Below are 27747 nucleotides of genomic sequence, written 5' to 3' on the forward strand. Positions count from 1 at the left end.
CAATCACAATCACTTTAGAAGAGGGACCATAGGGATGTACTGTATAATTGTATCTAACCCACACAGGTTACAATTTGAATTGCAGATCGTGAGAAATTGCTTTATAAAATGATATTTAATTTCTGAGATGTATGAAAATCTATTTTTACTCAAACAAACCCATTCATTCACATACTTCACACAAACTGCCTATAGCAGTCCAAAGTGTGCCAGATCAAGATGTCACTTGGGAAAGCGTTCTTCTGAACTCAATAGGACTTCCTGGTTAAATAAAATGTAATGACGTAACAGCGCATATTATATGTACATATTTACATCCACACACCTTTTTCCATCACACATTGTACAATACTTACAGTTGTCTATTCTGCTCTAATACTTCCCTATATTGTTATGCACACTTATCTCCCTCACTAGCTTTAAGCCCCAGCTGTCAGAGCAGCTCACAGATTACTGCACCTGTACATAGCCCATCTATAATTTAGCCCAAACAACTACCTCTTCCCCTACTGTATTTATTTATTTTGCTCCTTTGGACCCCATTATTTCTATTTCTACTTTGCACATACTTCCACTGCAAATCTACCATTCCAGTGTTTTGCTATACTTTACCTTGCCGCCATGGCCTTTTTTTTGCCTTTACCTCCCTTATCTCACCTCATTTGCTCACATTGTGTATAGACTTATTTTTCTACTGTATTATTGACTGTATGTTTTGTTTATTTCATGTGTAACTCTGTGTTGTTGTATGTGTCGAATTGCTATGCTTCATCTTGGCCAGGTCGCAGTTGCAAATGAGAACTTGTTCTCAACTAGCCTACCTGGTTAAATAAAAAAAATATTTAAAAAATCGGTGAAGCCTAAACACAAAAACACGCCGTATGCATTTATGGTCATATACAAGCCTCACCCATTTTAGAGTAACTTATCTTCAGATGAAGTCGCTCAGCAGAACAAAGGAAGCAAGGAGGAAATACATACAAAGTGTCTGACCTCTAGCCCAGAAACACATCAAACCACATCCCACACAATTACAGGGGCCAGACATGCCTGTTGCCTACCGTATGCTATTGGAGAGCAATAAAACAACACTGAAACTGACCATATAATCATGCTCGTGGACCATTAGATACTGTCCAAATGGATTACCATTAGAACATTGTCACTGGACCTTCAAAATATGTCTATAAATAAATGACTGGATCATAAAAAAACTAGACATGTCATAATGATTCAAAGTAAATTGGCAACATTGATGATTGACCCAAAAATATTAAGAGAATCAAACATATAAGCCCCACATGTACAAGAGCATTGCACCCTGGTGATAAAACGGAGGTACAGCAGAAAAACACGATCCACCAAAAACAGCTTCCCAGGATTGTGATACCTACAAATGGAAAAAGGCTTTTGAATGGACCAGTAAATGATGTTAGTCTGAGTCATGAAAACCTCATTACTGTGACCACATTGTTATGGAACAACACTCTTCATCAGAATGTGAAACATATGTGGACTGGATAATAAAGGGGAATGCCTCAATACAATCTTTCAGCCTGATAAACCATTTATTCAAGTATTTCCAACTCAGACAGCTTTTGTATATATATATTTTTTTACATTAAAAAAGTTGACTAGTGCAGGTCTGGCCTCCAATCATAGAGGCAGACTTAGATATGATAACATTACAACATGAAAATGGTCAACATATACAGTACAGTGGGAATTCCTAAACCTTCCCCTGATCTTGCTACCTTTCTTTCACACACACACTTCTCTACATCACAGAAGGCAGAACGTTTAACTCTATCTACTCCTCCTATCTACTCCTCCCTTCCCTTTCGTCCGCAACATAGCTCCGGTGGTCTGTCCCCAGCTTCTGAGTGTAGTCAGACATCCCACCCATTTTCTCAGAGGAACACTAGCATTCAGGATGAAGCGGTTGTAGTGATGGTCAGACTGACATGTGTCTTTTCCACGTTGGACCCCCCCCCCCAGTGGGATTCACACCTCAAAGAGGATGACAGGGAAATCTACATGGATCCGGGGGTGGTTTAGCTTCACAATTCCCTGCAAACAGATAACAATATCCACTCTATTAATTATAAACAACACCCATGGGTAACTGGAAACATTTCCAACACTGTCAGTCTGAGACTTTCACAAGTGTACATCCAATCAGCTCACCTGAGGTATGAGGTTCTTCTGAATCCTCTTCAGCTTGGACCTCTTCCGGCCATTTTTTGTCACTACAGTCTCTTCATAGAACTCATGAGCCAGGTCCCCATCCTCATCATAGTAGAGAGAGCTATCAACACAAATAAAAAATGAGCGGAATGGAAAGCATTTGACTCATTTAAGGATCTACACACATATTTTACCTTTATTTAACTAGGCAAGTCAGTTAAGAACAAATTCTTATTTTCAATGACGGTCTAGGAACAGTGGGTTAACTGCCTTGTTCGGGGGCAGAACGACAGATGTTACCTTGTCGGCTCGGGGATTCGATCTTGCAAACATTCGGTTACTAGTCCAACGCTCTAACCACTAGGCGTACATTTTATTGCATTTACCACACATTATTACCTCCTCCTTGTGAAAATAAATGGGGTTTTTCTGGTCCCTTTGAGTCGGGCAACAGAGTGATCTTCTTGCCCCTCACTGCCTGAATCCCCTCCAGCTCCCGAACCAGCAAATGGCCAAGCACCTTTCACCTTGGATCCACTGCCTCCCATCTTCAGTGGTGGGACATTATCCCTTGTCACAGAAAACTCCTAGGCAACGATTATATGAGCTGGCCAACCAGTCAGTTTTCTACTGGTTTGGATCTGAAAGCAAGAAGCCATAGGTACTGTTGCTTTAGCTAGCCTAATAACGCTACCATACTGACCAAACGTTGCAAACAATATCTAGTTACTAAGCAAGCTAAATAGATAGGTTACATAGCTAGCTCCAAAAGGTAACTTAGCTAACTACGTTAGCAAACGAGGTTGCCCTAGATGGCTAACGTCAAGTAGCTTGCTAGCTAACACTGTTCACTGCAGTTAGCCAGTTTGATAAATATTGCAAATATATTTAGTAGAGCTTTCAAACTGCTAACGTTATCAACCACAGCTAGCTAGCTGTCCCTATAGTCCACTGGCTGTTAGCTAAACTTCGCGCGCATAATAAACTGTTAGCTAGCAAGCTAAACTAGCTTACGTTAGCTAACTCAATTTTCCAGCTAACCATTTATAGTGACAGCATTTACAGAAACAGATTTCTTCTTTTAGCGACGTGACTTCTATCCACGATTCAGTGCTCACTTGGATTCCTCCCTCCTTTGCGTGACGTTACGGTAGTGTTTTATCAAATATAGCCAATATAACTAGCTAGCCACAGACCCCAAACAACAAGTACACACTGTGACTCTGGTCCGAAAGAACGGAAACGGTTGGTCAGCTCACCTTGCACATGAGTCACAGCAATAATGTAGCTAGCAGTACAGAGAGGAATATGATGTAGCTAGTTGTTTGCTTGACCGAGCATAGGTATTTCTGTCTTTCACACAGCATCCTTTACTGCACACCACTGTGATTTATATATATATATATCAGTAGCACACCATCCCAAGGACATTAATAGGGACTTTCTCTGTGTTAACTCCTCCTATCCACAGTGCTTGACTTGGACTGAAATAGGTGCCTGCATCCATTTTGGGTGCCGGTACTTTATACATTTAAGTGCAGGAGCACCACAATACCTTTGATCTAATATTCTAAAAGAGGAACAGGAGCTCAAGTAGTAGAACATTTTAGATGCTGGTACTCAGCTCCAGTCAGCTCCTGCCCAATTCATTCACTCCCCATCCATTACTGCCAAGTGGGGAAATAATTCCCATAAATATCATTGTTTAGCTAATGAATATCATCCCAATAGCATACCCCCACTATCAAGAGACATACTTTTGTGAAGGAACTTGTTTAATGTTGACAGTGCAAATCTATTATTATTTAAACAAATATTTGACACTGGACATATGTAACATAAAAATGTTGAAATTGAAAAGGGGATAGTCAAGGACAGTCAAATTATTATTTCAAGAGATATAGACATATGCTGATAATATGAAACAAATTCTCAGTTGTATTATTTTGTTGTTTTAACAGAGTTTTAGAACATCACAAAGAACATACAAATATAGACAATACAAACGTTCCATAAAAAGCAACAGCTTCCTGTTCAAAGTTTCAGGACAATTCCCCTATCAATTAAATCGACCTGGGGATTGTCCTCTCAATTGACAATCACAGTGCTCCCAACACACGGGGCACTCCCACTCAGCCTCATAAAGGGAAAGCAAAAAAGAGTAACATCCATCATAGTATGGATGTGCAGGAGGTATATGGCAGACATTGGGGTCAAATGGAAACCTGGAGTACCTGGCCCATAATGTCCATTACTTATTATTCTGACTAGCATTAAGGCCTGGAGATACTGAAGCAGACGGTATCTGAATTTGTTCAACATTTGTCTGAGCTAATAGGTTGACTTCCCTTGTATTGCTTGCCAGTAAGCGAGAGAAACAGGCCTATTGATTTGTTACCCAAAAGCTATAAATAATAGAATCTATGGACCCCGCTGCCAGCATGAATAACAGGTAATGAACATTACGAGTCAGGTAGCTTACCCAGGATAGTCAAATGGCACCTCCATAATGAGAGGAAGTACTGGACAAAGCCAGTCTCTCATCATCCACAGTTTCACATACTCTCTCTCAACTCTCATTCTCTCTCAGGCACAACAGACTCTCTCCAGTTGTATGGCACTTCTGATTCTCTCACACTCACACGCGCTTGCCGCTCGCTCTCATGCGCCCGCTCGCTCTCATTCGCTCTTTCATTCTCCTCCTTTGAGGGAGGTGTCGAGTTGTGTTCTCTGGGATCTTTGGATGCAGTGACTGGTCATCTTCTGATGATTGTCAGTCAGAGGTGCAGGTAGTCCCGTAGGGAAGCAGTTTCTCAGCCAGGGGTGGAACCACCAGTGGTGGGACTAGCAGCTTGGGCCTCCTGCATCCTGGTGCGGGCTAGTGCGTAGCGCTGCACTATCTGCTTGACATGCTCCTCCTCCTCACGCTGTAACATGCGGACAAAGTTCTTGAGCTCTGGCATAGAGAAGGCATCCCACTGGACAGAGAGAGGAGGGAGATGGAACATTAGTGTAAGCTGCACAATGTGAAATGACCATGTTGGTTTGAGAATGAATGCCCGACGAATGCTCACTCACGTTGACCTCTCCAGTCTCATTCTCTTTCAAGACCAAACTGAGGGCTTTGTCATTGGGTCCAGCACACAGACGCAGGTGGAGTGGACGCTCGTCGTCAGGCAGCTTACGCAGGAATACTGAAATACAGGAAGAGGAAGGGAGACACTGGAATTAAAACAACAGTATGGCACCTCTTAATATTTCTCAATGAGATGTCAGTGCAGAAAAAGATAAGTTGTGCTGCTGCAAAACCACAGACAAGAGGTTACAGAGGCGGGCTTACCTTGGTCATGGCGCTTTGTGCGCTCAAACAAAGCAAACTTTCCAGGGTTGTCCACCACGGTGAACTTCTTCAACAAGGCTTCGATGACCTCACGAGCACATGTGCGGGAGCTGATATGTAGGTGTTTGGACGTATCCTTGGGCAGGTAAAAAGAGGTGCGACGCTTAACTCCCCCAGTCTTCTTGCCTGCACCATCCTGTGTTGCAGTACCCTTTCTTGGTGGGGGAACTGACACGGGTCGTAGCAGCTTGAACTGGACCTTTATGAAGCCAGTGTAGGAGCCATCTTTGTTCTGTTGAAAAGAATGAAAACATTTAGGAATTCATACTCACGAAACGTATTCACATGAACACAATTCAACATGTTGAATTGTGCAGTTATGGAGTTGAACAATAACAACATGGTAATGCAGACAGTGTTAGAGTAATTGCAATGTTACTACTTACTGCAATGGTATAAGAGCAATTGTTACTACTCACCAGGTTCATGAACAAGTTGCTGTTGATTTGAGCATTGTACTCCTTCACCTTCTGCTGGATCTCTGTGACTGACAGATCCTGCTGCTTTCCCCATTCAACCTGTTCATCCTGAGCAGAGAGAAAGTCAGTATTTCAATTAGCCACTCATTGTTTACTCATTCGTCTTCTTAAACTGACAGTGCAAGACAAAAAAGGGAAACATTGGTGTTCTACCACCGTGTGTCAGCAGAGAGCCAAGGTTTAACGTTTTGCATGTCAAATTATGACTGTAAGAAATGTGTGATGTGGGCCTATCTAAACAAACAATCCACAACATTTTGGGTCACGGAGGGGAAATTAGATATCAGGAGTCTTGGGGAGTCAGGTTCACAGGGGTCAGAGTTCAATAGAGCAGAGGACTCGATTGGGTTTGGTGAGAAAAGGAAGCACTAGACTGGTGTAAATCAAAATTGTCTTGAATGAGAAACAGCATTCCTACTTGTTGCTGCTTATAATAAATGTGCTAAAAATAAATTACTTATATTATTTTGCAGACTGTAGCAGCCTATGCTTCACAGTGCTAACTTCCTGTAAGCTCCACCCCTTCTTTCACAAAGTTATCGCTGGTTGCATCAGATTCCAAACTTCCTGTCAACGTAGCCATAGCCTATGATAGGGAAGCAGTGGACCACAATGATGTCAGCACTGACCAATCCCAGTTCCTCAATTCCTCCTATCTCTGTAGAGGGAGGCATCATGGGTGAACTTGCAGCTGTTTGTAATGTCTGCAAAGGCTTTGGACTGCATTCCTTAAAGCTGTGTTCATGTAAAAATAGCTGCCCCCCTCAGGCAACACCCCCCCCCCCCCCACCCCCCACACACACCCTGAGAGTCAGACACAAAGCCTTCCTCTGTTTTACAGGCATATCCTGTGGAGTCATCTGCCTAATCCTCACAGAATCTCAGTCATCTTTTAGCAATTCACATTTAGCCTCCAGCATCTACAAGATATTTAAATGTCTCCTATGGACACAGTAACCACCACAACTATGCAGTTCCTGTGTCTAATGGTCTGTCCTCGCTTCCTGTGTGAGAATATCATTCAAGACATGTGATGCACATAACTCTTCTTCCTGTATCAATTAGAGGACCAGCTAGCCCAAAATGGTTCTGTTGACAGTAGCTGCTTTTCAAATCAAATCCAATTTTATTGGTCACATACACATGGTTAGCAGATGTTATTGCGAATTTAGCGAAATGCTTGTCGTGGGGGGGAAGGATCCATATATCAATACTCATAAATCCTCCTGGCAGGCATTAGCATCAGCACCAACATGATCTGTCCTCTGGGACAAAGTCTCCAACTCTCATTCTACCCACAACTACATAAATCAATGTTAAGTTGTGCAAAATCAGATCAATAACCTGGATCCCAATGCAGATAGAAAGGGTGTTAAAGAGATTCTCCTGTACTTTTGTATACTTTTTAGTCCGTAGTTCTGAAAGTAGTGCTCACAGACCAAAAGTGGTCCCCAAAAATTGCGTACTACGTCACGTGCAGATACTGTATGTGCACCACGTCATCGCTCTTTCTCTGCTGTGTGTGCATGATGTGCCTCTTGCTAGCTGTCACTCATATGGTTGAACTTGCTAGGGGGCTGGCCCATGTAGGGGACATTCGAGGGAAAATGGCGCAGCACAGCCAGGCACATCAGCTGGGTATGCGCAAGCCCAAAAATGTGAAAGTGGGCTAAAATAATTACAATCCCGATTAAAATGCCACAGCTGTTTAGCATACTGGTTGGCTGACTTTAGAACCATGCAGAGCATCACTTCAGAGAGAGAAGCTGCCAGCCTGAACACCTTTCTCTCAGAGAGCAGAAACAGTGCCAGGCCGTTCATATTATACACTATATACAAAGGTATATGGACAGCCCTTCAAATTAGTGGATTCGGCTATTTCAGCCACACCCGTTACTAACAGGTGTATAAAATCAAGCACACAGCCATGCAATCTCCATAGACAAACATTGGCAGTAGAATGGCCTTACTGAAGAACTCAGTGACTTTCAATGTGGCACCATGATGGGATGCCACCTTTCCAACAAGTCAGTTCGGCAAATTTCTGCCCTGATAAAGCTGCCCTGGTCAACTGTAAGTGCCGTTATTGTGAAGTGGAAACGTCTAGGAGCAACAATGGCTCAGCCACGAAGTGGTAGACCACACAAGTTCACAGAATGGGACTGACGGGTGCTGAAGCGCATAGTGCGTAAAAATCGCCTGTCTTCAGATGCAACACTCACTACGGAGTTCCATACTGCCCTTGGAAGCAATATCAGCACAATAACTGTTCGTCGGGAGCTACTTGAAATGGGTTTCCATGGCCGAGCAGCCAAACACGAGCCTAAGATCACCATGCACAATGCCAAGCATCGGCAGAGTGGTATAAAGCTCGCCACTATTGGACTCTGGAGCAGTGGAAACGCGTTTTCTGGAGTGATAAATCACGCTTCACCATCTGGCAGTCCGCCGATTTGGTGAATGCCATTAGAACGCTACCTGCCTGAATGCATAGTGCCAACTGTAAAGTTTGGTGGAGGAGAAATAATTGGACAATCAAAAGCTTCCCCCTAAAGTAAATTTAATACAATTTGCCAAAATGTGCTTTATAATTACTCATGCCTATACATAAATAAATACAAATCATTCAAAACACTACACCAGAGAGCATGATTTGGCCAGAGAGGATCGTTGAATTCTTTTAAAAATGTGCTGTGGATTGTTTGAAGCGCGCAATTTGGTCAGCACGTGGCGAATAGACTACCAGATAGCTGACTGTTGAGTTGCATCGGTTAGTGAAAAGCAGTTAAATAGGCCTATTGCAACATTTCAAAATACAATTGTAGGAAAAACATAGTTTAGAACGCGAATGACTATTGCGGAAAAGATAAGACAAAGAAAAGATTGATCTGTCTAGTCTATTCTCAACTCCCAATGGAGCGAACAGTAGCCTATCTTATTGGCACCTGTGGAGAACATCCCCATATTCCTGGTGAGTGCGCACATATTCACTGGCTTTATCATTGGATCAGTACCACTGGAAAGTTTTTTGGGGATAAGTAATTTGATTATAAAAGGCCACATTTTTCCAGTGAAAAGAAAGGATTAGGCCTACTCTGTCACTACACACTCAGTACTGTGCATTGTTCAGTACTGTCTGTTTTGCTAACAGTGATTGAGTTATATTATTAGCCTAAATTATGACTATGCAATCTATTTGTCACAGGAATTTTAGCCTCTTTTACATTAGTCTGCAGAGTTGTGGACTTGAGTCACATGACTTAAGTTACAAACTTGATGACTTGAAACTCAACTTGATAGAAAATAAAATAACTTGAGATTTGACTTTGACTTGAGACTGATGACTTTAAATTATCTGGCCATGTTTTGTAACGTTTTGTCACTCATTTTGTGGCGCCGAGTCCATTGTATTACTCTCCACGCAGCCAGCGACAGTAGCCGCAACATTGTGCCTTGCAACAACTAGTGAAATGTACACTCGGCCCTCTGATTGGACCAGCAAACCTACAATCAACACAGGTCGGGTGAGCTAACGAAAAGTTTGCTGATTTTCTTTACAGCTATAGGATCGGGTGCAGCGCAAATGTCAAATTCTAGGGAGAGTGGGTTGCCATAATAAGTAAATTTGCAGCTCCAAATAACAGTGGAGATCAAGAATATTAACTGTTTACTTAGCAAGCTCACCGGCAATGGGGCATCAAGGAAAATTAGCATAGGCCTACCGGTCTTTTGGTATGTCAAAATTGCTTGAAATTTATAATTTACTTATGAGGTTTGCATTTGGAATTTGTTTTAAAAAGATTATTATTACTGTGGCGAAAACCCACCAGAGGCGTGTCTCTCCACTTGTACTCGCCATACTCCCGACAGTGGAGAGAGCTTGTTCTCTTGTTGAAATTCTCTTGTTGCTTTCTTTCACACATTCAAATGCACATGTGGTAAATCTATATTCCATCTAACGCTACAATAATTGCTAACGTTTCATCATTCCATCCCCGTAATGTTATTTCAACACTTAGACATTTCTTTTTCATGTTTGATAAGATACATTTTCATTTAGCCTACCATTTCTTAACCTCGGAGTGGGCGCGATGTTTATTGTGCACATAAACGTTCAAGACTCGAGGTACGAGGTAGAGGTACAGTACGAGGTAGAAGTACTGTTTGTTTAATTCAATGTATGGTTTGCATTGTTCATATTTCCCGGGTTATGTCGGAGTTCCGTGTGTCTGTGTCCAATGTCTCTGTCTGTCTGGTTGTGCGTATTAGGAGCTTGCAAGCTTCAGTATGCACAGAAATAGGCTGTGGCTTACACGCCACGCTTTTGAGTCAGTACGTCGAATAAGAGAAAATGATTGTTCCATGTACAAATGGTGATGAAATATCATTAAGTGTAATTAAGACAAATGTATGTACCAATGTAACAATGGATGTGGAAATTGCCTTTTAAATTGTAGAACCAATTTATTGGTTCAGGGTTCGTACAGACAGTTGCAAAATTCAGGGACTTAAGTACTTTTCCCAAGCACTAATATTTATTTTCAAGGACCGTCAATTTGTAATAGTTCATATTATGCAATTGTTTCTAGTTGCCACCGGGTGGCAGTATATCACCACAACCCGTGAAAAAAAACAAGGCAAATCCAGGGGAGCAGGCGGACATAACAAGCATACATGAATCATTCATGCTTCCACTTGTTCGCAGAAGTAAGCATGATTAGAACTCAGATCAAGAAGCCTTCAGAGTGTTGATCAACGCTGGGAACGCAATAATAAGTGGGTAAATATAATTCATCAAATAAAAAGGTGCGCAAACAGCGTTTACCCTCTACTATATACCCGGTTGGGTCTGGCAAAACCCATTCATAAACATCAATATGCTGCCAGGCAGTATTGGATCTACATTTGCCCAGCATTTAAGCTATCGATGTGACATTTGGCGGCGCCTAATCAGTCAGTTCTGTACCTGCCTGGCTGAGTGGCAGTGTGGGTGGAATGAGCGAGCTAGCCTGGCAACCAGAGCGTGAGACACGTGAGGAAATAAAACTCGGTAGTCTGCCTGGAAATTAATTTGCAAGACCAATACATTTTTCAAATATTTTTCATATGAACATATTTGATCATTTTCTGTTCTCCTCTCTTTTGAAGTACCAACTTGAGAAAATGTCAGACTTTCAAGGTATTCCAGTAGTTGAATTTCAGAGCGCCAAATTCAAGTACTTTAAGCACCTTGTGCAAACCCTGTTGGTTGTAATTGCCAATTGGGTAATCATATGGTCCTGGGTGGGGCCGAGTGCTTACACGTACCAGTTTGAGGTCCTGTTAGACAGATTTCATTTGGTTTCTCAAGGGGAGGCTGTGCAGTCTTGCCATCTACCTGTGTCCATTCAGATAGCCACTTTATTAAGCCTAACATGTCCTATTTCTTTTGGCCAATTGCCGTGTACATTTGGTAAATGTTATATGATATGGCAATTTCAACATTGAATCACAAAGACCAGTAAATAAATCTACACTGAGCATATCAACCTGCCTTGTCTTCTGCTGATGTCATGCCCTTACCACTGCTACAAGGTCCCTATTTTACAATGGCACCATCAAAATGCGTTGTAGACAAAATAATGAAAGGGGTTGTCTGGTCGCCTCAATAAACAGACAAAGATTTGTAGTTGAACAAGTCATTGTATGTATAGATTTTACTTAACTTGAGACTTAACGTGAAAAAACATGCGACTCGACTTGCTCTTAGAATGCACAACTTGGACTTATTTTGAGACTTGGAAAGTGTGACTTGCTTGTGATTGGAATAATAGTGACTTGGTCCCACCTCTGTTAGTCTGCAAATGCGATGCATTGTAAAAAGGTGCAATATTTTTTTTTTTTTTAATTCTTCCCCAAACTTGAATCAGCCATGTTGTGACTTAATAGCGTGTATTATGCATCCTTCCACACCCCCTTTAGGTTTAACTGAACTCATACCACTGCTTCCAGAAAAACAATTGCTTTCAAACTGGGATTTCGTGGCTAATTGAGGTTAAACAAGAATTAGTCTGCTCATAGATTATGCATGTATGAACTACACATTCACACATCCAGCCCAAAGCGGGAGGTTTGAAAAACGTAGTATTCGCCAACGTTCCAGAGCATCTAATGTCCTGCAACTAGTAAATAGGCAATCACAAAATGGAAGCCAGAGCAGTCAACTAAGGAGTCACCCATTTTTTACTGTGCTGTTATTACTGTTTTTACTCAACTGTGTATAACATTATCTAATGTATTCATTCAAGATGCTGTAGAAATATGAGTTAATGAAACATGATCAAATGTTGCCATTCCCCTTATGTCTAGTAGGCTACTCATTCAAACCCTCCAGAGATGTCTGTGCAGGCTTGTGTGTGCAAGCTTTGCAAGTGTGAAGCAATGTGAGTGAAGTAATTTGTTTCTGAATGGTCCAGAGAAGATGACTTGTGTGAGTTGTGAAACTTGAGGGGTTATCGTGGGTGTGTCACTAAACTCTTGAGCGGTTCTCAGCATCGGGATATGAGTCATTGTAATTTGAGAAACACAGTAGATTCCAATTAACGTTTTAATAAGAGTGGTCATCATAGTTACTACTACATCAAATATGACAAACTTCAGATGACAATTTTCGTGGATACTCTATATAAAGGAAGCTACACACAAGATAGTCTAACCTATTATGCATGAACATCAGTGAAGGCGAAGGAATGAATAGCCAACATCTTATTCAATAACTCTTATTCAACTGCTTGACAAATTGTTCTCCTCTCACCTTCTCCTTCTTGGGTTTGTGAAGGAATGATGTGCGAGCAGTGAAGTACTGCTCGAACTCTGAATCGGAGTCCCCACTGTAGTATCCGCTGCTAGTGGAGCTGCCCCACGTCTTCTCGAAGGACAGGCTTTTATCCGAACCGCTGACCGTGTCTGTCATTATCAAACTGTTTCAATGTAACCAACCGTCTAGAGCGATGTTGTGTTTAAATTCGCCAAAATGTGTCAGGTTTTTATCTAATTCGGCTTGGATATGAGCGCTGATAGGTGTCGTTTCCTGTTTAATAAGACAAGTTCTATCTACAATTGTAGTATCCCACTGCAATCAACGTGTAACTACAGAAACGTTAAAGCAGATAGAGTGGAAAGTAATACGGACTGCTAGTATAGTTAGTATATCTCTGTAAACTTCGACAATGTTGTTCTAAAGCGCGTTTCTGTCGGTTTCCTGTTCAATCTGGCCACGTTTCGGCTTCTCACAACTAGCTGAGAACTGGATGATGGACCAGCCCCCGCGTTTCCATCTCTCTCCTGGTTTTGACTAGATGGGATACAGTTTTTGTCAAATTTCACTTTTCGTAGCAGGCTAGGACAATTTACGCAGCAGGTTATGATAATTTACGCAGCAGATTAGGATAATTAGGTTAAGGTTGGAAAATGGGTTGGGTTATTGGGTTAGCTAAAATGCTAAAAACAACAACTTTTGACGTAAATTTGACAAAAACTGTATCCCTTCTAGCCCCTACCTTCCCTCCCCCGGCCCGCAGAGGCTCCACCCAGGCGGTTGAGATTAGAAAATACACAAAACCAGCGCAACAGGCTATGATTGGGCGCTGAGGGGAAATTCCAACTCCCTAATGACATCATACCACTCCCTACCCTGTCTGCCAACAATAAGGCGATTTGAGAAGATGAAAATCATGTGATGATTCACATGTTAACAGAGCGTAGAGTACTCATATGACAACAGAGTTTAGAATATTCACAAGGCAAATGCATGACATAAGTAGACATGTAGGCTCAGGGGTTTACAAAGAACCCCACCACTTTAGAGAAAAATATATACACTACCCTATGTATTTCATTGGACCGTGTTGCTAACACTTTTTATTTGGCTCTATACTCCAGCATTTTTGGATTTGAGATCAAATGTTTCATATGAGGCGACAGACAGTAAAGAACGTCAACTTCTATTTGAGGGTATTTTCATAGATATCTGTACGGTGTATTTGGAGAAATACACTTAAATGTGTAGTAAAGTAGTCAAATGTTTAGTATTTGGTCCCATATTCTTAGCACGCAATGACTACATCAAGGTTTTGACTTTACAAATTTATTGGATGCTTTTGCAGTTTGTCTTGGTTGTGTTTCAGATTACATTGTGCCCAATAGAAATGACTGGTAGATTTTATATTGTGTAATTTGGAGACACTTTTACTGTAAACAAGAATAGAATATCTTTTCCGAACACTCCTGCATTAATATGGATGCTACCATGATTACAGATAATCATGAATAATGATAAGTGAGAAAGTTACCGAGGCATAAAATCATACCCACAACACATGCTAACTTCTCACCAGTACCAATAAAAGGGGAGGTTAGCATTTTTGGGGGGGTATGATCTTTAAGCCTCCAACTTTCTTGCTCATCATTATTCAAGATTCATTCATTAGCCATAATCATGGCAGCATTCACATTAATGTAGAAGTGTTCAGAAACATGTACTCTTATTTACAATAAAAGTGACTCCAAAAATGACACAATACATTATTCACCATTCAGTTCCTATTGGGCAAAACATAATCCAAAACACAATCAAAACAAACTGCAATTGCACAATCTTGAAGTAGTCATTGTGTGCTAGGAATATGGGGCCAAATACTACACTTTTGACTACTTTAATACACCATATGGGAATTTGTCCAAAAACGTATGAAAAATGAACTTTTTCAAAATGGGTGGACAAGATAAAGTGCTTTAACAATAAAACATACCCTCAAATAAAAGGTGATATTCTGTACTGTCTCATAGACAACATTTGATCGCAAATCCAAAATGCTGGAGAATAGGGACAAATTGACTCATTTTAGCATCACTGTCCAAATAAATACGGAGGATAGTGTAGATCCAACAAGAACAACTAAAAGTAATGCCCATGCTACTGTATCTAAAGGAAATGGTGAGAGAGGACCTGAACTGAAAGGACCTAATGCATTATTTCCAGGGGGATGTGGTAGAAAGGAAGAGGAGTGTTTACAAGTGAGTATGTAGACACCATGTCACCACAGTGTGGTCTAGAAGATAGTAGATAGATAGTGGTCATGAAACATGACATGGACGGTGAATTATTTTTAAATATTTTTTTTAGGCCGTCATTGTAAATAAGAATTTGTTCTTAACTGACTCGCCTAGTTAAATAAAGGTGAAATAAAATGGCCGGTGAATGAGGGTTTGAGTACAGAGAACACATAATGACATGCATATACAGTCTGTATCAGATCATGAGGTTCTTACCACATTTGTATCGGTCTTCATAGTGTGTTCCATAACACATGTTTGTCCAACTATGGAGCTACCATCCAAACGGCAATCTAATTGGATAAGAGCTCGACATCTGTAGTGACACGTGAATCTGCAATCTGTGAGAAAAGAGAAGTGAATGAAAAACAGGAATTAATAGAATAGATCATGGGTTGCAATTAAAGCTGGGCCTCGTCCACCAGGGCTCTACGTTTTGTAAGGCCACGGTCTACGAATAGATCAGCCATGATGACACACAGATGTAAGGAAAGATTGACTATTTAAAAAAGTGTCACCCACTGGCTCAGAAACCTCCATTTCGTAGTTTTGGGTCATCCCTCCCGTTCCATCCCTCCACCTTTGGATTTCTAAATTGTCTGCTGTCCTCCACTGGCCAGAGTGAGTCATTACACGTTTGTCAGAGAACAAAACTTGTCACTGACGTATTTGACTTCAATTTGGTCACTAACAGGACATTATTAGAAAAGTATTGCTAGAACGTAGAGTGATTATTGTACAAATAAAACAGCTGTATATTAATGTAAGGAGATTCATGTAAAGGAGAGATTTTACCAGCATATTCCAATACGCTTCAGACATTTATCTCCCCACAAATCTAATGGTCACACATTACAATACAAAGGATGGAGGACTGGTTGTGATGAAATGCTTGGTAGTGAAGCATTGACATCCTGCCTGAATGTAATTGGTGTCATATAGCCAACTGCAGGTGTGAGTTGTTGCCCAAGGGCTCTTATAGCTTAGCTCTAGTTAGATCCATGTATGACCAGAGGAAAGGAAGCTCATAGTGAAACTTTGAAGACTATGCAAGAGGAAAGCGGTGCAGGATACCAACAAACCGACAGCACCTATACAAAAAGACAACAAACCACTAGAACCATCTCAACGTCCTCATAAATAGACCGCCGCCAACTGCTGATTGAATCTGGGAGTCTTGTTTTGACAAATACCCCAGAGCTAAAACTGGGTCTGGGATTTCCAGGCAAGCGCTTTGGTTCTCAGCTGGTTCTTTGCTGCTGGAAATGGTAATGTACCTATTTGCAATGACTCCTCATTAAAGCCTATTCAGGTCTAATGAATACTGTGTCCTGTGAATGGAGCCAGTCTCACAAAAAGCCCATTTAGTTCAGCTGAGAAACAATGAACCAAAGCTATACAGCCTGGCACATACATAAACAAACACAAATATGGCCTATGCACAAACAGGCTATATAATACCTTGAAAGACATTCTCATAGCACTAGTTAAACCTTACAACAGTCACACACATACACTTTCAGAAAAAAAGGGTACGGTTAGGGTTGTTCCCTGCATTACACAAATATCAAAATACACATTATATACCTTCAGAGGTATACATTGGATCTCACTTGGTACTGTTTTGGTACTTTTTAGGAGAAAATGTGCAGATAATCTAGTATAATGGTAAACATTTTTACATAATATTTGGAAATAAAGGTACGATCATAAGCTTAGTGGGGGCATAACATTCAGTTAATTGTTTTTGGCCACCCGTGAGTTGAAGTTTTGTACCAGTTTAAGTGAGCTGTGGTTATGTTAGTTAAAGGTTGAGTATGTCCATTGCCACTTCTAAAGTCTTAATAAAAGGCTTACATAAGAGCATGTGACAATAAAGATCTGTAATTAATATTTTAGAAATCTTAAAGATACATTCCGGAGTATCGAAAACAACCTCTTTATTTTCTTAAAATGTCCCATTTTGGACTCGACGAGTCAGTGTATGGCTCATACATGCATAGTAAACCATCTGCAGTTGTTACATTCTAACCTGCCATTATCTAGTCCACAAGATACGTGCTCGTTCATGTCATGTAGTGAGTGCACGATCTGAAGCGAGTAGGATTGCCTGGCTACTTATGAAAATAACTCATGGTAATGTCTAAGGGAAAATACATAGAATACATCAATCAAATCTTTGCATCCTAAATTAGAAAACATTTTAAAAAATAGATCTATTAGATGCCGGTTGTAGTTTCATTTCTCAATAACCTACATTTCTCTGGTAGCCAAACAAATACATTAGAAGACAATTGTCAACCTGATCAGAAACTCTATGCTCACCACATGAATCTCCTAAATTATATCCCTTGTGTATTTTCTTAGTCTTTTGAGCGATATATAAAAACGTTCTAAGGTTTTAACCAGGCGCGAATCACGGACACAACACACAGTTTATACGCTAGAGAAATGTATACGGAAACTTTCACCCATTTCCTTTTTAGTTAAGAAAATGTAGCCAGAACTTTCTGTTGTTTCAACCATCCATCCAAATCAAATAGTTTCATATGTCTGTCCACTGTTTGTCCTTATATGTGCACACAGCAGGTATTCCATGATATGGGGTAAATCTAAAACTGCAGTTGATTGCCAGCTATCATTATTCATCACGTAGACAAATACTGGCTTATATATAATCATTACATGACTTTAAAGGTGTAGGTCATTTGATGCAAACATATACTGTAAGTAGGTTATAACTTTTCCATTGTATAAATTACATTATCACAATCGCTTGCTTGTCATACTAGTCTGTACAACAATAGGAACTAGCCACAGCCAAGCTCGAGGGACACTGTTGATTGGCAGGTGGAATTATGTCCAATGAGGTTTAAAGTAGGAGGTGGGATCAGATCGGCACAGCATTGTGCAATGAGGTTGTGGGGTGAGGCCAAGAATGTGCACAGCTCCTGAACACCCATAGTTGTTTTTTTAAATTCTCTTTGTGCATGCTACAGAGGCTCGAGGACAATGACGTGGTAATGAAGTATACAACTTTCGGGGACCAATTTTGGCTTGTGAGCGCTAATTTCAGAACTACTGGCTAAAAAGTATACAAAAGTATCGGAGAATCTCTTTAACCCAACACTGAGCGGCCTTGTCAAGAAGTGCGGACCTCTTGACGTAATGGTTAAGGCGTTGGCTTGACAGTTACTGGACCCAGGTTCAAGACTTGGTTGGGGCTACCCCCAAATTTGCTACATTGGTGTCAGAAGTGGGAATGGCGGAGAGAAGTGAACACATGAGGCACTTGGTATAGAGAAGAGGTACATTTTGGCCACTTAAAAGGAACAAATGGCTTTGTCACTGTGGTGGTACCCTAAAAAAAGTGTATGTTTACCTTTTGGCTCTTTTAAAGGTACAAACTGCAACTGTACAATTATGTACCTATAACTAATGGTACAATCAATGGACGTACCTTACAGGGTGCCACTACATTGACAAGAGTTTGTACCCCTTTAAGTACAATTCTGTACCTTTATTCCGAGAGTATAGGCCTACAGACATGTATGCAGACATGCAACTGTAAAGCACATCAAGTTGCTTGCTTAGTGAGTACCACTTTCTCCCGATTCGGTCCATTCCTGGTGTGAACTCGAGACATCTGCCTCATAAACACACGTGACCGTCCTCCCTCAAACGTCTTAGCCGATCGTGCCACCTCAAAAGCTAGCTAATGAGTCAAGCAGATTAAGGCTGAGGAGTACAGTAAATTGCACGTGCTACACAATCACAATCACGACATGCACTCACACATACATACATGTCAGTGGAGGCTCCTCAGAGGAGGAAGGGGAGGACCATCCTTCTCAGTGAATTTCATAAAAATAGTCAACAATTAAAAAACGTTATCCTTTTTAGATAAAACTATACTAAATATATTTACGTCACCATATAATTGATTAAAACACACTGTTTTGCAATGAAGGTCTACAGTAGCCTCAACATCACTCTGTAGGGTAGCGCCAAGGTGTTGCCGGAGTACAGCTAGCTTCTGTTCTCCTCTGGGTACATTGACTTCAATACAAAACATTGGAGGCTCATGGTTCTCACCCCCTTCCATAGAATTACAAAGTAATTATGACAACTTCCGGAGAGCGTCCTCCAACCTATCAGAGCTCTTGCAGCATGAACTGACATGTTGTCAACCCAATCAAAATATCAGAGAATTAATCTAGTACTGAATGCATAAGCTACAGCTAGCTAGCACTGCAGTGCATAAAATGTGGTGAGTAGTTGACTCAGAGAGAGAGAAACACAATAGTTGAACGGTTTTGAACAAATTAATTTCTTCCAAAATTAAGGAGAAGCAAGAGAGATAGTTATATATTTTTTACTTTCACTTAGCTAGCAAATGCAGCTAGCTAGTTTAGCCTACTCAAACACCTGGCTCAAACAGAGCGGGATGCTATGTTAGCTAGCTGGCTATGGCTAACACTGAAACTCTTCCAAGTCAAGGTAAGTTTTTCGTATAAATTTATTGCCACCGGGGCCACCGGTGTAACTGCTAAACTGCTGTACACTGTATTGTATGACTGTAGCGGGTTTACAAATGCGTTAGTTCTAGTAGCTATGTTGACTATGACGTGAAAACGACGTAGGCTGTGTGTAGTGGTTAGCGGTCATGATATGAAGGTTTGGCTTGTAAAGTTTTTTTTTGCCTGGTCACAGACAGCTGTTGTGTTGTGCACTAGCGCAGGGAAAAGGTGAGAGGAGCAGAGCGTGTAGATAGTTGCGAGAAGGAACTATTTATACAACGACAAAGTGATCATGCTGTTTTTATGTGGCTGCTATGAAAGTTAACTGTGTTTGCATGTGATCAGGGGTGTTTTCATTCCACCAATTCTGATTACACCCTAGATCAGCTAGATGTTGTAAACGTTCATTCATAGGCTAGGTTGTAGCAAACCTCATGAGGGGAACAGGGGAACATTTTAGTATCATGTAGTAGCCTAAACCTAAATCGATGTTACATTGAGCTGGGTGAATGGAATATGAATGGCAGTCATCCAATACTCTGTAATAGAAATAAGGCCATGCTCATTAAACAAATTATCCTCCTCCCTCATCTTAGAAGTCACCGACCGCCACTAATACATGCAATCATAATCATGCACTCACACACAAGTAAATCCTGTGCAGCAGGCAGACTCACTGGCACAGCGCAGGCTCTGTTTGTACAGTCCCCAGATGAAGTCTCCACACAGGTCACACCAGGTGGGCTGGGCATGGCTGCAGGGCTGGAAGTCATGTCCCTTTCCCCTCTTATCTGTGAGCAGTGGGTCCAGGCTATCCCCCACCAGTCTGATGATGCCCACCCGGCTGAGCAGCTCTGGGACCTTCCCTGTGCTGATCCGCAGAGCATTGGCCCGCTCCAAGCGAGGTGGTGAGCGAGGCACCTCGCAGCTTGTCAGCTCTATCGGGTCATGTAGCCTCAGCTCACGGAGCTCAATGAACTCACCCCAAGACATTCTGTCAGTCACAGCTTCAGTTCCTTCTTCACACAAAGGCAATCACACCTGTGACCAAAACATTTTTTTATTTTTACCTTTATTTAACCAGGTAGGCCAGTGGAGAACAAGTTCTCATTTACAACTGCGACCTGGCCAAGATAAAGCAAAGCAGTGCGACACAAACTACACAGAGTTACACATGGGATAAACAAACGTACAGTCAATAACACAATAGAAAAGTCTATATACAGTGTGTGCAAAAGTAGTAAGATTAGGGAGGTAAAGCAATTAATAGGCCATAGTGGCGAAATGCACAACCTCAATCCAAGATCACCCATAATGAAGCACCAACTCACGGACATAGGCCTACACTACAGTAGTTTTATCCGTAAATTGTGGAGAGAACTTCTCATACAGCTATGTATTCCTTCACTATTATTAAAACCATGGTTTGAACAAAATACTTTAGCTTATTGTGTACTGAGTATGAATGATGAAGTCTGTTTCTCGACATCAATTGTGAGTTTTCCTCAAAATACACCAATAAAGTGGTCTACTCGGCAATAAAAATAGAACTTTGAGTTTATTAAACCAATCTGTGCTTCAGAATAAATTTCCTTCATTTTCTAAACGGGACGTTTAATTTTTTTGTTGAAGAAGCCCCTTTGCCATTTACTATCTCCAAGGTAATTAAAAGTAAACTTTCATCCCATCAAATGTAAAATTACATGGTTTTAAAGTCTATGATTGGAATAAGTCACCAACATTCAAGGCTTTAAACATATCGTAAATAATAATTGTAAACTGCAGGCAGGTTGTTGAGCATCCCAGAATGATTGATGACGCGAGTTAACATAGAAACACGAGAATTGCACCGACTCGAGCCTATTTCATAATTATGACTGGTTAAGTTTATGTTAATAATAATTCGATAAAAAGTGCTATATGTTATTTTGAAAGTATAACAACTTACCAAAACATGGATCCACCCCTGCAGGAGCCGATGCTTCATCTCCAACGTTCTTCTATTTTACAACATTTCCATAGAAGTTATTACGAATAACGGAGCGGAGGTGTACAGCTTCGCATCTGGAAACAATGCATCATCGGCTACATAACGGAAATACCACTCTTCCGAAAAACACGACTTTCAGCAGCATGTTTACTTTGTAACCATCCCGTCACCCAATTCTGACACTCCAACATACGATGCAGCAGTAACAATTTAATAACAGAAAGAAAAGAAAGTGAAGAGCAGCCCACTGTTCTTGACATGCGGAATTTTTTCACATAGGGGGTGCTTCTGAGTCTTGAACAGTAGAGCAGGAGTGATGGGTGTGTGAAAGCCCCACCCCAGTGACATTCAAATAAAAACGACCTTATGGATATTAATTTGCTAATCAGCCATTAACAGCTTATGTAATTAACGGTTTGTGAACAACAGTACGAGTTAAAGACATGGCAGGCACACCTTTTTAAAAGTGGTGTGCAAAGTCTAAACAATCTAGTGGATAAAGTTACTTTGAAACACAACCCTGTGAAATGGATACCTTGCTGTTACCCGGACAATAGGCAGATTCTGATCCCAGGATCACTGACCAAGATGATGAGACAAAACACCCGCAGCCAAAAACTTGTACTTACACATTTTTCTCTCTCAATATAACAGAAGCATAGACCTATTTAATTGTTATAACTGTCTAAAAAAATAATAATAAAAAGCTACAAGATAGGAGAGCTGATTATTAAAAGTCTTGAGTTCTGCCCCCTCCCAAATTCAACCTGTGAGTTCCACTCAGTATCAGGTCTGAGATCAAAGGGATAGCAAAGGCTTAGCAGTTCATTACCTAAATTAACCATTCTAATCACGAGTTAGATTATCATTGTAATTCATCAAATCTAGAAGTTGGAATTGAATCTAGACAAATCTCAAAAGGTTGACATTAAACAGTCCAAAAACAACTGCATTCGAATCCCATCCCAAATGGCATTTAGGTAGAGAACTGTCCATTGACTTGTCACCTTGTTAGCCCTTTCTCTCTCCCGTCACTCAGTCCAATATGTCAGTTATGTCTGCCTCTCTCTCTGTAGGCGTTACGGCCAGGTCCTTCTGGAGCTTCTCTGTGCCTTCGGCCATCAGCTGGCAGGCAACCTTGTGTTTGGACCAATGCTTCACCTGGCATTCCCTACAAGGACAGAGCAACAACACGTATAATCTCATTCAGCTGTACAATGTAGAACCTCCTGAACCAAGGGGTGCTAATAAAACCAATGGCTTTTTCATTGTCTTTTGAGTACATCTTTTGTTGCAAAATGAAAGTGGCAGCACCATTCTCTTGATATTTATTTAAGGAGGTGCATTTCCCTGTCTAGTGTTTCACTGTAACCAGTCTTACCTCTGGCAATACCATTCTCCCTGGCAGCGGGAGCATCTCTTAGAAGCCTCGGCCCCACAGGCTCCACACTTGGGCTTCTCAGGGATCAAACTCTCCATCACATCCAGGTTATAGGTCTGGGCCAGTCTAGACAAAGATGATTCAAAAACAGTATAGATTGTAACAGAGACAGAAAGGTCCACATTTGTACGTCTCAACCCCATCCAATGTTAAATTCTCCCTTAAAGACTTTGGTCTCATTCAGTCTCTTTACTAATAACACCAGGCTGAGTATTACCTGAGTGCTTGCTGTCTCAGGTCCTTCTCCGAGGGGTTGAACGTTTCCTTCACTTGGTACTTGGCAATGGCCTTCCACTTCCCCGTATTGTCCCGCATAATGTTGTTCCACATCTCTGGAATCTACCAGTAAAAGTACGGTATTTATTTGTATGACAGCAATTCATTGTGTTCCTGTATGCACATGTTCCTGTGTGTGCGCGTGCGCGTGCGTGTTTCTTGTGTGTGTGTTCCTCACCTGTTCCAAGATGAGGTCTTTCTTTGGAGGGGCAGGGTCTGTGACAGTGAGGTGACTGAGGAAGCGCTGGAGCTCCACCAGGTTGGGCAGCTGGTCAATTAACACCTCCGTCAGGAAACCTCGTAACTACACACAAAATATAATGGGTGATTTTCTGACATTTCATTGCTTAAGTATCAGTTTGAGTTGGACTTTTATTGTACTCGGGTCTGCATGGTGGTCTGCTTGATAGACCACCTACGCTATCCTGCACAGAGTTCTCAGAGATCACAATGCTATCCTCACATACAGTCAAGGAGATACAATCATGGTAATAACAGTAATAGGAAACACCTGAGTCAAAACAGCAGCTGGATACCTCATCTATCTCCTAATCGGAGGGGAGATCAGATACGATTTGAGTCACTGACGTGATCCTCCTGTCCGGGTTGGCGCTCCCATTGGGTTCGTGCCGTGGGGGAGATCTTCATGGGCTATACTCAGCCTTGTCTCAGGGTTGTAAGTTGGTGGTCTGTTGATATCCCTCTAGTGGTGTGGGGGCTGTGCTTTGGCAAAGGGTTATATCCTGCCTGGTTGGCCCTGTCCTGGGGTATCGTTGGACGGAGCCACAGTGTCTTCCGACCTCTCTTGTCTCAGCCTCCAGTATTTATGCTGCAATAGTTTGTGTCAGGGGGCTAGGGTCAGTCTGTTATATCTGGAGTATTTCTCCTGTCTTATCCGGTGTCCTGTGTGAATTTAAGCATGCTCCCTCTAATTCTCTCCCTTTCCCTCTCCCTCCCAGAGGACCTGAGCCCTGGGACCATGCTTCAGGACTACTTGGCCTGATGACTCCTTGTTGTCCCCAGTCCACCTGGTCGTGCTGCTGCTCCAGTTTCAACTGTTCTGCCTGCTGCTATGGAACTCTCACTCTCTCTACTGCAACGGCTGTCTCTAACTCTGAATGTTCGGCTATGAAAAGCCAACGGACATTTACTCCTGAGGTGCTGACCTGTTGAACCCTCTACAACCACTGTGATTATTATTATTTGACCCTGCTGGTCATCTATGAACGTTTGAACATCTTGGCCATGTACTGTTATAATCTCCACCCGGCACAGTCAGAAGAGGACTGGCCAGCCCTCAGAGCCGGGTTCCTGTCTAGGTTTCTTCCGAGGTTCCTGCCTTTCTAGGGAGTTTTTCCTAGCCACTGTGCTTCTACATCTGGATTGCTTGCTATTTGAGGTTTTAGGCTGCGTTTCTGTATAGCACTTGGCTGATGTAAAAAGGGCTTTATAAATACATTTGATTAATTGATTAAAGGATAATGATCTGGCACAGACATTTTTCCTGAGCTATAGATTTGACCATTAGGTTTTAGAAGCCACTATAGTCAGAAGTGCCAGTACTGGCTGAGGCTACTGTACCTTTAAGAGCTGGTTCTTGTTGAAGTTATTGAAGTCATATTTCCTTTGGCAGTCTTCCTTCAGCACCAGGTTGTACAGAGCAATCCAGACTTGGCCGTCCAATTTAGTCATCTTTAGACGGTCTTCAGATGGAACTTTCTGCCATTTTCCATTCATGTACTTCTCCATCGCGCCTGTAGAGGGAGACAAAGGACAGGTAATGAGGGATAGGTTGGGCTACTTACTACATTTTACATTTTAGTAGACACTTATCCAGACCAACTTACAGTAGTGAGTGCATACAGTTTCATACTTTTTCGTACTGGTCACCAGTGGGAATCAAACACACAACCCTGGCATTGCAAGCGCCATGCTCTACCAACTGAGCCACACAGGACCTAGCAATGGTCATCATAGTGGTTAAAAGGTTTTACTTAAAAAAAAAAAATTATGCAACAGTTGGACAATGAATGAAGACATTCCAAACGTTTAAAATGTTTATAATCCGCAGATATTGACTGAATTATAGAGCATAAAACATTATACTTATATACTTATACATTATGCCAGCAGCATACCACCCTGCATACCACTACTGGCTTGCTTCTGAAGCTAAGCAGGGTTGGTCCTGGTCAGGCCCTGGATGGGAGACCAGATGCTGCTGGAAGTGGTGTTGGAGGGCCAGTAGGAGGCACTCTTTCCTCTGGTCTAAAAAATATCCCAATGCCCTAGGGCAGTGATTGGGGACACTGCCCTGTGTAGGGTGCCGTCTTTCGGATGGGACGTTAAACGGGTGTCCTGACTCTCTGAGGTCATTAAAGATCCCATGGCACTTATCGTAAGAGTAGGGGTGTTAACCCCGGTGTCCTGGCTAAATTCCCAATCTGGCCCTCAAACCATCATGGTCACCTAATAATCCCCAGTTTACAATTGGCTCATTCATCCCCCTCCTCTCCCCTGTAACTATTCCCCAGGTCGTTGCTGCAAATGAGAACGTGTTCTCAGTCAACTTACCTGGTAAAATAAATAAATAAATAAAAAATACTGGCACGGACAAATAATGAAATGGAGTTCAGTGATTTTGGTGGGAATTATTTCTTAGAATGCACTCATATACACAGTACCAATGAGTAGGTGTGTCCAAACTTTTGACTGGTACTGTACATTTAATTATTGTATTAGCTATTTTTATTTTATTTTGTGTTAAAATAAATGAAAGTATATGTGCCTCATTTGCATGAACACATGGTGTGAACTTAGCATATATGAATAAATTAACATAACGGGGAGGGCCAGAGCTGCAACCACCAAACACTTGCTCTGTCTACCCTACCAGCACTCACCTGCTCCGTCTACCCTACCCTACCAGCACTCACCTGCTCTGTCTACCCTACCAGCACAGCACTCACCTGCTCTGTCTACCCTACCAGCACATCACTCACCTGCTCTGTCTACCCTACCAGCACAGCACTCACCTGCTCTGTCTACCCTACCAGCACTCACCTGCTCTGTCTACCCTACCAGCACTCACCTGCTCTGTCTACCCTTCCCGGGCACTCACCTGCTCTGTCTACCCTTCCCGGGCACTCACCTGCTCTGTCTACCCTACCAGCACTCACCTGCTCTGTCTACCCTTCCCGGGCACTCACCTGCTCTGTCTACCCTACCAGCACTCACCTGCTCTGTCTACCCTTCCCGGGCACTCACCTGCTCTGTCTACCCTTCCAGCACTCACCTGCTCCGTCTACCCTACCAGCACTCACCTGCTCTGTCTAACCTACCAGCACTCACCTGATCTGTCTACTCTACCAGCACTCACCTGCTCTGTCTACCCTACCAACACTCACCTGCTCTGTCTACCCTACCAGCACTCACCTGCTCCGTCTACCCTACCCTACCAGCACTCACCTGCTCTGTCTACCCTACCAGCACAGCACTCACCTGCTCTGTCTACCCTACCAGCACAGCACTCACCTGCTCTTCCTACCCTACCAGCACAGCACTCACCTGCTCTGTCTACCCTACCAGCACTCACCTGCTCTGTCTACCCTACCAGCACTCACCTGCTCTGTCTACCCTACCAGCACTCACCTGCTCTGTCTACCCTACCAGCACTCACCTGCTCTGTCTACCCTACCAGCACTCACCTGCTCTGTCTACCCTTCCCGGGCACTCACCTGCTCTGTCTACCCTACCAGCACTCACCTGCTCTGTCTACCCTTCCCGGGCACTCACCTGCTCTGTCTACCCTTCCCGGGCACTCACCTGCTCTGTCTACCCTTCCCGGGCACTCACCTGCTCTGTCTACCCTTCCAGCACTCACCTGCTCCGTCTACCCTACCAGCACTCACCTGCTCTGTCTACCCTACCAGCACTCACCTGATCTGTCTACTCTACCAGCACTCACCTGCTCTGTCTACCCTACCAGCACTCACCTGCTCTGTCTACCCTACCAGCACTCACCTGCTCCATCTACCCTACCAGCACTGACCTGCTCTGTCTACCCTATCAGCACTCACCTGCTCTGTCTACCCTTCCCGGGCACTCACCTGCTCTGTCTACCCTACCAGCACTCACCTGCTCTGTCTACCCTACCAGCACTCACCTGCTCTGTCTACCCTACCAGCACAGCACTCACCTGCTCTGTCTACCCTACCAGCACAGCACTCACCTGCTCTGTCTACCCTACCAGCACAGCACTCACCTGCTCTGTCAACCCTACCAGCACAGCACTGAATTATAGAGCATAAAACATTATACTGGCACGGACAAATAATGAAATGGAGTTCAGTGATTTTGGT

The 27747-nt window shown here is 42.4% G+C and overlaps 3 protein-coding genes across 4 annotated transcripts in view; all 3 read right to left on the minus strand.

The window, feature by feature from the left end:
• Positions 1–1549: 1549 nt before the first annotated feature.
• LOC129814961 (tumor suppressor candidate 2-like) lies at positions 1550–3435 on the minus strand. Its single transcript, XM_055868143.1, has 3 exons — positions 2587–3435; positions 2188–2308; positions 1550–2070 (listed from the first exon to the last, which is right to left on the minus strand). The coding sequence occupies exons 1-3, from the start codon at positions 2733–2735 to the stop codon at positions 2005–2007; spliced, it is 336 nt and encodes a 111-aa protein (XP_055724118.1). The 5' UTR covers positions 2736–3435; the 3' UTR covers positions 1550–2004.
• LOC129814959 (ras association domain-containing protein 1-like) lies at positions 2740–21774 on the minus strand. Of its 2 annotated transcripts, XM_055868141.1 has the most exons (8): positions 21628–21774; positions 20357–20720; positions 15376–15500; positions 6007–6114; positions 5528–5819; positions 5266–5381; positions 3447–5165; positions 2740–2828 (listed from the first exon to the last, which is right to left on the minus strand). In XM_055868141.1, exons 2-7 carry the CDS (start codon positions 20670–20672, stop codon positions 5001–5003), a joined length of 1122 nt encoding a protein of 373 aa, XP_055724116.1. In that variant the 5' UTR covers positions 20673–20720; positions 21628–21774; the 3' UTR covers positions 2740–2828; positions 3447–5000. The 2 variants fall into 2 exon arrangements, with proteins under 2 accessions (XP_055724116.1, XP_055724115.1); XM_055868140.1 differs by lacking the exons at positions 2740–2828; positions 15376–15500; positions 20357–20720; positions 21628–21774 and adding an exon at positions 12860–13621 and having other exon boundaries at positions 3927–5165.
• An 85-nt stretch (positions 21775–21859) lies between these two features.
• The window catches only part of zmynd10 (zinc finger, MYND-type containing 10), a 37783-nt gene continuing 31895 nt past the window's right edge, over positions 21860–27747 (minus strand). Inside the window, exons 8-12 of the mRNA XM_055868139.1 lie at positions 24968–25140; positions 23565–23690; positions 23328–23449; positions 23051–23176; positions 21860–22840 (exon numbers count right to left, since the gene is read on the minus strand). Of these exons, the coding sequence (XP_055724114.1) occupies positions 22705–22840; positions 23051–23176; positions 23328–23449; positions 23565–23690; positions 24968–25140 (683 nt within the window). The 3' untranslated portion in view covers positions 21860–22704. The remainder of the gene's footprint in view (positions 22841–23050; positions 23177–23327; positions 23450–23564; positions 23691–24967; positions 25141–27747) is intronic.

Source organism: Salvelinus fontinalis, chromosome 18 (genome assembly GCF_029448725.1).
Source record: "Salvelinus fontinalis isolate EN_2023a chromosome 18, ASM2944872v1, whole genome shotgun sequence".
Classification (NCBI taxonomy): domain Eukaryota; kingdom Metazoa; phylum Chordata; class Actinopteri; order Salmoniformes; family Salmonidae; genus Salvelinus; species Salvelinus fontinalis.

Coding starts and splice junctions, on each gene's coding strand:
- LOC129814959 (XM_055868141.1), bottom strand. CDS start 20,672: ATGTCTTGGGGTGAGTTCATTGAGCTCCGTGAGCTGAGGCTACATGAC. Junction 15,501..20,356: donor ACAGAGCCTGCGCTGTGCCA/GTGAGTCTGCCT, acceptor CTTTTCTCACAG/ATTGCAGATTCACGTGTCAC. Junction 5,820..6,006: donor GCAACTTGTTCATGAACCTG/GTGAGTAGTAAC, acceptor TCTTTTCAACAG/AACAAAGATGGCTCCTACAC.
- LOC129814961 (XM_055868143.1), bottom strand. CDS start 2,735: ATGGGAGGCAGTGGATCCAAGGTGAAAGGTGCTTGGCCATTTGCTGGT. Junction 2,309..2,586: donor TTTATTTTCACAAGGAGGAG/GTAATAATGTGT, acceptor TTGTGTTGATAG/CTCTCTCTACTATGATGAGG. Junction 2,071..2,187: donor AGAAGAACCTCATACCTCAG/GTGAGCTGATTG, acceptor ATCTGTTTGCAG/GGAATTGTGAAGCTAAACCA.